The 12,757-nt window shown below is 38.1% G+C and overlaps 1 protein-coding gene across 5 annotated transcripts in view; it reads right to left on the bottom strand.

The window, feature by feature from the left end:
• Nox (NADPH oxidase) overlaps window positions 1-12,757 on the bottom strand; it is an 804,684-nt gene that overhangs the window by 103,584 nt on the left and 688,343 nt on the right. For all 5 annotated transcript variants that reach the window (XM_069825605.1, XM_069825607.1, XM_069825610.1 and 2 more), the window contains one exon: window positions 5,925-6,036. In XM_069825605.1, the coding sequence (XP_069681706.1) occupies window positions 5,925-6,036 (112 nt within the window). The remainder of the gene's footprint in view (window positions 1-5,924; window positions 6,037-12,757) is intronic.

Below are 12,757 nucleotides of genomic sequence, written 5' to 3'. Positions count from 1 at the left end.
AAGAAGTGGAACTTAAACTGAGAGGATTCAATCCGGCATCGGGACTGGAATCCGGTGTGGCTTAGAGGATAAAGCTTCAGCACTAGACCCTTTTTTATTACTTGTTTATTTAACGACGCTGTATCAACTACGAAGTTACTTAGCGTCGATGAGATTGATGATCGCGAGATGGTATTTAGCGAGATGAGGCCGAGGATTCGCCACAGATTACCTGTCACTTGCCTTACGGTTGGGGAAAACCTCGGAAAAAAACACAACCAGGTAATCAGTACACGCGGGAATCGAACCCGCGCCCGAACGCAACTCCGGATCGGTAGGCAACCGCCTTAGCCGACAGAGATAAGCCGGTGGCTAGCACTAGAGCTAAAATACCGGGTTCGAGTCCCGGTGCCGGAGAGAATTTTTCTGCGCTCCACCCGTCCTTCATCCTGTCCTTAGGTAGAAAACAATGAATGAATGACTAACTTTGTATGTATGTATGTATGTATGTATGTATGTATGTATGTATGTATGTACGAGGCGCATCCAGAAAGTAAGTTTCCCTATTAAAAAAAAAGAACACACACTTTCAGGAAAACATTTATTGGCAACAGGTACAGCAATGTTTCAGCTATTTTTCAACATAGCCACCATCAGAATTGAGACACTTGTCGTATCGTGGGATCAACTTTTGTATCCCTCTGTCGTAGAACTCTGCCGCCTGTGAATGGAACCAGCGTGTGACAGACGTCTTCAGCTCTTCGTCGTTGCCAAAACGCTCACCGGAGGACAGGAATTTCTTGAGGTACAAGAAAACGTGAAAATCGCTGGGAGCAAGATCAGGACTGTAGGGTGGATGATCAAACAACTCTCAGCCAAATTCCGTCAAAACAGCTGCTGTGCGCCGAGCCGTATGTGGACGAGCATTGTCTTGGAGGAGCACAACACCTGCAGCAAGCATTCCACGCCTCTTCTTTTGAATGGCACGTCGAAATTTTCGCAGTGTTTCACAGTAACGGTCAGCGTTCACTGTTTCACCTCTTGGAAGGAAGTCGATGAGCAGAATGCCCTTCTTGTCCCAGAACACCGTGCACATCACATTCCGTACCGACAGCGTCTGTTTGAATTTCGTCCTGACCGGAGATCCACTATGCCGCCAATGCATTGACTGCTGCTTGGTTTCCGGGGTGAAGTGCGAAATCCAAGTCTCATCGCCCGTGACGATCCTGTCGAGGAACTCGTCGCTATCATCGTGATACCGTTGCAGAAATGTCAGTGCTGCTCCTAAACGTTGCATTTTGTGTTCGGGTGTCAGGTTTTTCGGCACCCACCTGGCACACACTTTTTTGAACAGCAGTTGCTTAGTGACAATCTCATTCACCAAGGATCGCGATATCTGCGGAAAATGGCTACTCAGCTCCGTAATCGTGAAGCGACGGTTCTCCATGTTGCACTGACGCACCAGCTCAACACGATCATAATCGATGAGGGACGGTCGCCCACTGCGCTCTTCATCATGGACACTTTGACGACCTTCGGAAAACTGCCTACACCAGCGACGCACCATCTGCTTACTCATGATGTTCGGCCCATAGACCTGACAGAGCTGCCGATGAATTTCAATTGGCGCAATGCTTTGTGCATTAAAGAACTTTATCACCGACCGAACCACGCAGGCGGCGGGAGAAGGAAAAAGAGCTTCCATTTCGGACCAGTGCTGCCACGCTACTGGCACCAGGCGGGACCTGTCCGGGTGGCATATGATTGATATGATATAGATCTGTTACGCATGCGCAATTGACACGGCTAATTACGTTTACTTTCAAGGGGAAAAAATCGGGAAACTTACTTTCTGGATGCGCCTCGTATGTATGTATTCATGTATGTATGTATGTATGTATGTATGTATGTATGTATGTATGTATGTATTCATTTATTGACACTGCAAATGGGTATATACTCGGTGGCAGTGGTAACTAATTACACTCAATAATGACAATAATAAACACAATTAATAAAAAAACCAATTAATAATAAGTTAATAATAATAACAATAATAATAACAATAATAATAGGGAGCATCCTAAAGTAAATGAAGTACGACTTAAAATAACATTTAAAGTAAATCTAATTTGTATCTTAACCGTAAGTTCGAACTAAAACCCACGAGTATGATATGTTCATACCTGCATAAGTATCTTTCAGCACTACACTCATTTCGCTGACAACTCACTCACTGCACTGGAACTACGAAACATTTCACTAACACTTCAAAAACATTTCACTGTTAAAATACTTTGCACTGCCACTATAAACTATAAAACTTCACTGACACAAACACACTTAACTTACACAACACACTTCACTGACAACACACTTCTCACTTCACTGACACAACACACTTCTGCACTGATACAACACTTCAAATAACAAAAATCTATTACACCCTTTAAATAGTGTGTATAATATACTACCGTCTATTAATAAAGTCCTTAAGTCTATTTTTAAATACATTTTTGGTTATTGGTAAAGCCTTTAGTAAGTCTGCAGGTAAAGCATTCCAGTCCCTGATAGTAGGATTGAGAAAAGAATACTTTCCAGTGTCCGTCCTCTGTCTTCTTTCCCTCAATTTATAAGAGTGGTCGTTCCTTGAAGAGTAATTTAGTGGCTGCAACCTATTTTTTATTTCTCTCCATTCTCTCTTTCATTTCATGAATGTTGGCAGTTTCTTCAAAGCAAACGATTCTGTTAACGTAACAGAAGGTAACTGGCAGTTGCAGTATTTGTTAGTAGTAATAGGCAGAAAATGGTTAGTTTTCATCATTAGGGTATAAAGCAAGAAGACTCTAACTATAGCAAGGGACACTGCCATGGATAAAATCTAGTATGTAGGCCTATAGTCACTGTACGCAATGGAACTGAATGGAATTGAATCGGTCATTTGTAATACTACGAGAGTCCACATTTTTACGAAAATGAGTCACCGGTACTACAGGAAGCACTATGGGTAGACGCATCATATCCAGTCAAAAGAACATGAGTCCGATCATTATTAAGCATTCTATAAAATCTTAAAATATTGAGTTCTTTCAAAACCACATCAGTCCCGGACTCATGAGGCTTTAATTCTTAACGCCATGATGTAGGAATGACGCATTTACGATCATGTACTTCTTTGTCAAGGTGTTGGACAGTGAGTGTTGTTCCAAGAGTTCAGTAGGAGAAAAAATAATTAACAGTGTTCTATGAAAGTATCTGTACCAAATAGAATAGTCATGTTTAATACAACTACGTCATTTGAAAGCAAAAATGAACAAGATATGTACCTGTGTACCTTCAAGGACTTGTAGAAGTGCATGATATAAAGAGAAAAAGTCCTCGAAGAGAGATCCCAAAGCAAGAAACATCGTCTTTTTTAGAGGGATAATATGCAATTTATGTTATTTTCTTATTGTGAACTAAAGATATGTCTGCACTCATACATTGTAATTAAACATGTGACACACTGGTATGAAAATTAATTACTCGCGAATAACTTCCTTCTAAGTCGGCTATGATATTTTGAATGTAATTTGTGAATGATATGAATCATTTTGAATATGAAATAAAAATAACAATATAAATTGATTGAAAACTGTATAACAATGTATTTCACAATACAATAAACAATACACTTCATCTTTTGCCAGGATACTGGAGTTGTTGTTAATGGTACTTGTTAAAACAACATGAGTCCAAGAAATTAAAAAAAAATGTTTTAAGGTGATATGAAATGAGAGAATTAAGATACAATGCTTTTGTAATCAGACATGCTAATGTATGGTCCTCCTGTAAAAAATTTCACAGACATAACAGAAAATCCATTAACTATAGGTGGTTTTTTTCTATTTTTCTCGAATCTTATTTTCTGTGACTCGTGTGGTTTTACAATTGACCGATTTAATTTCGGGAGGGAGCACTACGATCCAGTACTGCGACCTTTCAAGATCTATTGCGCTAACCCTCAAGCAGGGAGCATTCCCAAACCCACACCGGCTAACTACACTTAGGTTTGCTCCGTACCCAGGATTCGAACCAGTGCTGCTCATCGTAGTGACTACTACCGCGGAGGAAACGGAGATTACGAATAAAGCTCTCCACCGGTGATCTCCGGTACTACCATAGGTGGAACAGGGGACATACGGAGGGACGCGGTGGTTCGGAGCGAAGCGACAGTTAGCTCAAGGACGACCGGCGCGTACGGACTGACTGTAGTTGTGAGTGGAATAAAATGGCACCAAATCGGAAATTCTTTAATTTAGTTGAAGGTAATAATAAAGTCGCACGCTGTAAACTTTGTGGGCGAATTTACTCTAAGAGTGGTGGAACTTCGAATATGTTAGACTATTTGCAGCGATCGCACAATCGCTAACTTGATGAAAAAAATTACGCAAAACATTTGATACGATTTCTTTTTAAATTGTTTTAGTGCTATTGTTCCCAAAGACGCACAGTATAGGATAAAGTCTTGAAATTTCTCTAAAACGTAACTTTCGAGGCAATAAAAAACATATGAAATATTGAAAAGGCGACTTGAGTTATATTTTGCTGTTTGGATTAAAATATTGAGTTTCTGAATGAAACTAAAGAAACATGTGGTAATAATATAATTACAATTATCCTTAAGTTATTATCCGCTTATATTTTTTATTACAGAGAAAGAGTGGCGCGTTTTAGAAGAGACAGTTCAAATACTAACACTCTTTAACACAATCCTGTCCGGTGAAGAATCTGATTAAATTATGGTGGACAGTAAACTTTAACCCATTGATAGCCCACGTTTCTTTTGTTCCATTCTGAAGCTCCCTTAATATATTTTACGTTAAACTAAACCGATTAGAATAATAATTGACAAACACTGTTTGCGATTAAACGAGAGTTTCTAGGAGAACTACAGTATAAATGTTTACATTAGCTACTGAAAAGCTTTACTTCTGCGTTAGTTTTGCAGTTAGATTGAATGTTATTAATTTGATCAATGTCATAAATCTAATACGCCTTTCCACATATACTATGAATTTCAAAACTAGAACAAAATCTGTCAGCTAACGTAGGACTTCAAGCAAAAAAAAAAAAAAAAAAACAAAAACAAAAAGGCCGAAGAAAGAGAGAGAGATTAACATAAAAGAGGGAATAAACAACAACAAATTACAACTTATTTTAAAAGATACGCGGACGTCAGCGGACTCGAATCACTACCTGATTCGATTAAAGGAATGCTCAGCGGAAAGTGTATGTCTGCGCCACAGCACATATACAACCTGCGCGGCATCAATCGGAGGTAACCGGAGGTCTCCGATTGAAAGCGCGCAAACAACTGCTCCGGAGAAAACCTAATCATAAGCAGCACTAATTCGAACAGGCAACCCGCCTCGTACCTAGGCAAGCTCGCTGTGTGCGTCGCCAGCCGTCGTTCGGAAAATGCTATGGAATGATGACGGAATGGAGAAATGTTGACAGAATGACGTAGATGCCTAATATGGAGGAACGAGAGAACCCCAAGAAAAATCCTAACAAGTGACACTGTGAATTTTTTCAATGAAAAATCACAGACCTGACCGGAAATCAACCCGGACCGCCTGCGTTACAGCTGAAGGTGTAACCACTCAGCCACCGCAGGGGGGGTAGACAATAGAAATATTAGACATATGATTCATTGGCAGACATAGCTCAGGAAAAGATGAAGTACTGAATATAATCAGTGTTTCTTGTTTATGTTGGTTCATCGCAAAATTCGTTTGCGTTACAAGAGTCACAAGGTTGGTTGCCAAGCCCAAACCCACTAGAATAATGGTCACTAATATAATCTAATGAACAAACGGATAGCAATTATTTGATGATCATGAGTTGGTAACTTGCAGACAAAGTTCATTTACAAAAATGGATGTATTATGAAGATTACTTACCCCTTTAGCTTGGAAGATCTGGTAGAACTTCTCTAGGGTGATGGCGTCGTCACCACACAGCACGTAAGCAACGCTTTCCACTTGTTCAGCGAAGTCGATTTGCTTCTCATCACTGGAAGCAAACACAAAATTGAACGTTATTTGGAAGAGTTATACTTGTTGAATAAAATTACATATTTATTTATTTTGCTGCAACAGTGGGCTCGAAAAAAAATTGATATTTCTATTAAGCCTACATGCGCGAGGTGCCTCAAAGTACCATGATGATCATATGACTGAAGAATTACGATAATTGTCTAGTGTTAATACTGTATATAAACGTCATTTGAATGGGAAAGAAGTAGAAGAGACAACCAATTAATTTAAAGACAGGGATAAGTAAACATAATGTTTCTTCCGTTATGCTAGCGTCAGAGCACGCAGACTTAGCATTCCGAGAGCTCGTGTTTGACCCCCGGCGTTGACACTCAGCTGGACCAGATCGGATAATGATTATCAGGAAATTCTCCCGTTGTCATTAACACACTTCGTTTCTACTTATGTTTGCTTTAAGAAAGTTCGGAACGCCATGTCCCTGTAATATTATTTTTTCCGTCCTTCATAACGCTTGACGGAGGATCTGCCAAGCGTATGTGAACAGCTGTGCAATTTTTAACGCTTGTCTGAGCATCTGCCAAGCCTATGTGAACAGCTGTGCAAATTTCAACGCTTATCTGAGATCTACTAAGCCTATGTGAACGGATGTGCCATTTTAACGCTTGTCTGAGCATCTGCTAAGCCTGTATGAACAGCTGAGAAATTTTTAACTCTTGTCTGAGCATCTGCCAAGCCTATGTGAAGAGCTGTGCAATTTTGAACGCTCGTCTGAGCATCTGCCAAGCATATGTGAGCAGCTGTGCAATTTTTAATGCTTGTCTGAGCATCTGCCAAGTCTATATGGACAGCTGTGCAATTTTTAACGCTTGTCTGAGCATCTGCCAAGCCTATGTGAGCAGCTGTGCAATTTTTAACGCTCGTCTGAACATCTGCCAAGACTATGTAAGCTGCTGTGCTATTTTTAACGCTTGTCTGAGCATCTGTCAAGCCTATGTGAGCAGGTGTGCAATTTTTAAAGCTTGTCTGAGCATCTACCAACCCTCTGTAAACAGCAGTGCAATTTTTAACACTTGTCTGAGCATCTACCAACCCTCTGTAAACAGCAGTGCAATTTTTAACACTTGTCTGAGCACCTGCTAAGGCTATGTGAACACCTGTGCAATTTATAACGCTTGTCTGAGCATCTGCCAAGACTATGTAAGCTGCTGTGCAATTTTTATCATGTGTTCTAATAATATTTTTCTGAATATGTACATAGGCCTAAGTAAACAGAATATAAGACAGCAATCGGAAAGTAAGGTAGTCTACAAGGAAAAAAATCAAAATGTAGTCTACATAGTTTTACTATGCAGCATATATTTATGTAGAACTATGTGTAGATGCGATGACCAAACGACAGGCACCGTACATAGCTTGTTTCCCTTATCTCTTCCTTGTTCCCATTATATCCCCCTGTTCTATTCCTGTTCCCGTTCTCCTTGTATTTCACTTGTTCTCCTCGTATTGCCCTTGTTCTCAGTGTATTCCTCCTATTCTCTTTGTTTCATTTTTCTTCTTCTGTTCCGACTTTTCTCCTTCTGTTCCTATTTTTATACATATATTACCTTGTTATCATTGTACCACCTCTGTTCTCCTTGCATTCCCCGTGTTCCCTCTGTATTTTCTTTGTTCTCCTTGCATTTCTTTTATTCTCCTTATATTTTCCATTGTCTTTTTTGTGTTGCATAGTCCTCTTTCTCTTCTTCTTGTTCTTGTCTTCCCGTTCCTGACAGCGAAAGGAGTTTGCATTTTTTCGCGGCAGTCAACCCTGAACTTACCTTCTATACCAATTGAGGAAGGAGACGTAGTTCTACGTGAACATTAAATATTTTATCCTTTATAATTATTATACATCATCTACAGAGATCATTAGTTGTCATGCATCTGTAAACATAAAATTAGTCCTCATCTACGAGTATATCTGATGAAACATAGATCCAGGATTAAAAGGAGCTGAAATTGTAACAATGTAAGATCCTGACTTCAAAGAGATTGAGATGACCATGTCAAGAATAGTACCCAAAAAAGAAAAGCCGCAGGCTCTTTTAGAGATTCATTTCTAGTTGTCCTGGAGCGACAGACAATTGCCGTTGCAATACTTGAAAATTCCCCTGGGTTGCAGTTTCTCCATTACCATAATGGACACCCGACAGCAGGCGAGCGGCTGAATGACTTCTTGGAAAATGATTTAACGACATAAGCACAGTAATTTGCACGGGACTTGTGCCCCTAACGAGCCAGGCCCTCCTATTCCGTGGGCCTCACAAGTTGTCCGCAAGAATGGTTCCGGTTCTTTTCCAGAACGCTATTTTTGCACGCTTTTTCTACTGCCACAGAGCTGCGTGTGGTTAGAGCATATATTTGGTCCTACGTGACGTATATACATAGTCATGGGTTCCGATCCTGCTTACACAAAGTGGTCTCATTATTAGAATGATGACACGAATTGCATAACACTTGACAAATTCATGTGTCAGTAATAATAGCGACAATTTGATTTCAAAATTCATTATGAGAACTGATATTAGAACAGATAACCGAACTTGTATTGGAAATTCAGAAGTAAAGTTGGTAAATAATATTACTACAATTAATGCACAAAATTTTAATGTAGAAACGATTTTGAAACGAAAGTAAAATAGAAAATGGACCCCTTCTGTTGTAAATGTTCAAGGTCAGATATTCTTTAATATTATCTCTCTTATTTTAAAGTCTACTTTTCTCCATTTCAAACTATAACTCTTTTTTATATAATAATTTGCTTTTCCTCATACAGTCTTTTCGCAATTCTGTCAACATTTCTTTTCCTTCATTCTATAATTTTGTTCCAATTTTTATCTTCTTACTCTCTCTTTGTTACATAATTTATTTTCTTCTTTCTGTCATTCTTTCTGCCATTATTTCTTCCTGTCAACCTTTCTTGCCTTCTTTCTGCCATAATTTATTTCCTTCCTTGTGTCATCATTTCTACTCTTCTTTCTACAACCATTTTCTTTTTCCTGACATCCCTTCCTTGCTTCTTTCTGTCAACCTTTCTTTCTTTCTTTTTCTTTCTTTCTTTCTTTCTTTCTTTCTTTCTTTCTTTCTTTCTTTCAGTCATCATTTCTTTTCTATTTGTAATCTTTTCTTTCCTCCTTTTTGTCATTTTTTCTTTGACATCCTTATTTCCATCTTTCCGCCATCCTTCTTCACCACCTTTATTTCATTTTTTCTGTCATCCCTTCCTTCCTTCTTTCTTTCTGGCATTTCTTATTTTCTTCTTTCTGTCATCATTCCTCACCATCTTTCTTCCTTTCTTCCTGTCATCTCTTCCTTCCTTTCACTCCTTTCAGTCATTTCTTTTCTACTTGTCATCCTTTTTTCCTCCTTTTTGTCATATTTTTTCCTTCGGTCTGTCATATTTTCTTTCCATCTATCTGTCAATCATTTTTTCTGTCTTTCTGTCATCCTTTCTTTCCGATTTTCTGTCATCCTTTTTTCCATATTTCTGTCATTCTCTTTTTCCTTCTTTCTGTCATCCTTTCTTTCCATCTTTCTGTCACTCTTTTTTAATCTTTCTGACATCCTTTCTTTCCCTCGTACTGTCGTCATTTCTTTTCTGCTTTGTCATCCTTTTTTCATATTTGTGTCATCCTTTCTTTCCACCTTTCTGTCATCATTTTTTCCTGCTTTCTGTCATTTTCTCTTTCCTTCTTTCTGTTATCCTTTTTTCAATCTTCCTGTCATGCTTTCTTTCCTTCTTTCTGTCAACATTTATTTTCTGCTTTCTATCACCCTTTCTTTCCTTCTTCCTGTCATCCTCTTTTTCCTTCTTCCTGTCACCATTTCTTTCCTGATTCCTGTCATCCTCCTTCCTTCTTTTTGTCATCCTCTTTTCTTCTTTCTATCGTTATTTCTTTACTGTTTTTTTGTCATCCTCTCTTTTTTCCTTTCTCTCATCGTTTCTTTTCTGATTTCTGTCATACTTACTTACCTACCTTCAAACATTCTTGCTTTCTTACTTTCTATCATATTTTCCATCTTTATTTATCCTCGTTTTCCACCTCTATTTTACCTTTCCCTATTTTATCTCTTTCCCCTTCCATTTTTCCTTAATTTTCTTCGTTCCATGTTCCCAGTCTTCTTCCTTCAATCTCCCTTTCATTTTTTATCCTCTCCTTTAATTTACTTCTTTCTTTCTGCTCGTTCTTCCACATCTCTCTCGCTTCGTTCTAGTCAGTAGGCCTAGTTTTTACAACACATGCTCATATGTGTCATTATCCTCTTTTTTTTTACAATACTCGGTAAAAGGGCTCGGCTATTTTCATTCCCTATTTTATGTCTGTTCTCAATCTCTTGCTCGAGGTTGTAATCGAACCCGTGACTTCCCACTCGCAGCTGGACAGTCCAATAAACTTAGTAGCGGTGCTAAATATGCATAAGTAAGTAGCATCCGACACTCCTGCTATTCCAGCGGACAAAATAAATGACTCGATAAGAAAAAAATAAGAACGGTGTTTGGTTTCTCCTCTAACAGATGGCAGCACTGCACGCACAAAGCATAAAGCTTGTTGATGGATAGAAACACCTCGTGGGAGCGTGTGTACTCACTCTCTGTTTGGCAGCTATTGTTTTTCCGCCCATGTGCATGTATAACATCTCCAGACCTGCTCCGTCATGTGAGAGGAACTATAGCTCTTGGAAACTTATGATGGGTCGAGATCAAGGACCACAAAGTACAAAGTAGGTATGGAATCACGCGATGAATGGTGAATGATGATTGATTAATAACATTAGATCGGACGCTACCTACTGCTGTAAAACATCGTCAACATAATAATAATAATAATAATAATAATAATAATAATAATAATAATAATAAGAAGAAGAAGAAGAAGAAGAGTAAATCCTCATTATCAATTTACTAATTCTCTATATTTACACATGCGATGATTTTAAAAAACATTTTCCATAAAAATTCGGTATTGTCTTCCAGGTAATGTTCTTCTCACAAGAGAACTGAGTAACGTTATGTCAAAACTGTTCCTCAAATTTCGAGCTTAGATATCGACAGCAGTTATACAAAATAAATAAAAATTTAGCTGCCCACTATAACTGTAAAAGTGCCAAAACTTAATTGAAATATTGGATTAAGAAACGGCCCATATTTAGAGAAAGAAGTAGAGTTGCTATCTGCCTTCAATACATACGCTGTCACTTTAAATGAAAAACTACCTGCGCCATCTGTGTGAGCACTATCTACTCAAAGCAACGGATACTTTTTTTTTTAATAATCTTTTATTCAAGTTTTATTTTCCTACCCTTAGAAGTCAGTATGGGCGGCTAATTTTTTTATGTTTAAAGGCCCATTCACAATGAAAATTAAACATAAAAGGAACTTTAAACACAGAAGTGTGTGATCATTTACCAAATGAAATCATTCACAATGATTTACATTAACACTGACGTTAACAATACCGTTTGACGTTAACATAAAAGTCTGCAAGCTACAAAATTTCATGTTTATGCTTACGTGATTTTTTGAAAACAATACATAATCGCAGAGCGTTGAAGTATACAACAGACAAGACGAAATGACGTCGTTGTTATGTTTCCATAGTTACCAAGTATCTTTGCGGTTATGTTCATGTTTCTATCGTGAATGATGGTATGACATTTTTGATTTCAGGGTAATGTTTACATTCTTAAATTAGCGCTTACGTTATGTTTAATGTTCCTTGTCAATGGGCCTTAACTCTATATTCCAACTGAAAAAATAAAGAATTTTATGGAACGAAAATTACACTTCGTACATCATGGAAATGTTTATTATACACACACACACACACACACACACACACACACACACACACACACACACACATATATATATATATATATATATATATATATATATACACACACGAGTACATAAACTACTTGGAAAAGTTTATTATAATGCACTGGGACAGGCTGCAATATACAGGCTGTCCCGTTATTATGTGCCTTAAATATGTTGCATAATGCACTATTTTGTCTGTTAACGTGTTAAGGGGTTAAGTACAGCTTAGAGCTGCACATTTTGAAAATATTCAATATTTTTTTTTCCTCCATTACTGTATCTTGTACAATAATAAAAATTAGTATGTGTAAAACACTGTCCTTCTGCTATATTAAAAAAAAAAATATATATATATATTTACGATTAAAGAAAATATTTACATTCCTTTTTTCAAAATTCAGTTCACTGTGCAGTGATGAAGCATTTCCCACATAACTAAAAAAGTATCCAACATTCTAAATAATTTCAAGGGAAAAATTGTTCCGGGGCCGGGTATCGATCCCGGGACCTCTGGTTGAACGTACCCGCGCTCTTTCCAACTGAGCTACCCGGGAACTCCACCCGACACCGTCTCAACTTTTCCCTTTATATCCACACAACTCGCGTGGGATGACGAAACGCCAGAGACCCACATCGAGTTCAACCAGAGGGTGTATGTTGTTATAATGTGTTTTATATGTACCACTTTCATTAAGCTATATGTTTTATGACGACAGTTGGATTTTTGTGTAGATCAGGGGGACGCAACATAATAAGCAAGTCCTGATCTGCAAAGCACGTACGGTCGAAAGATCCGTGCATAAGAGTAAAGGGCAAATTCTTTAAGTGTAATACATTTATATGTATAAGTGTTGAATAAATCCATACCCATATATCT

This window comes from Periplaneta americana, chromosome 5 (assembly GCF_040183065.1).
Source record: "Periplaneta americana isolate PAMFEO1 chromosome 5, P.americana_PAMFEO1_priV1, whole genome shotgun sequence".
Classification (NCBI taxonomy): Eukaryota; Metazoa; Arthropoda; class Insecta; order Blattodea; family Blattidae; genus Periplaneta; species Periplaneta americana.
Note: the sequence above shows the minus strand (reverse complement) of the source record. Positions and strands in the feature narration are given on the sequence as shown.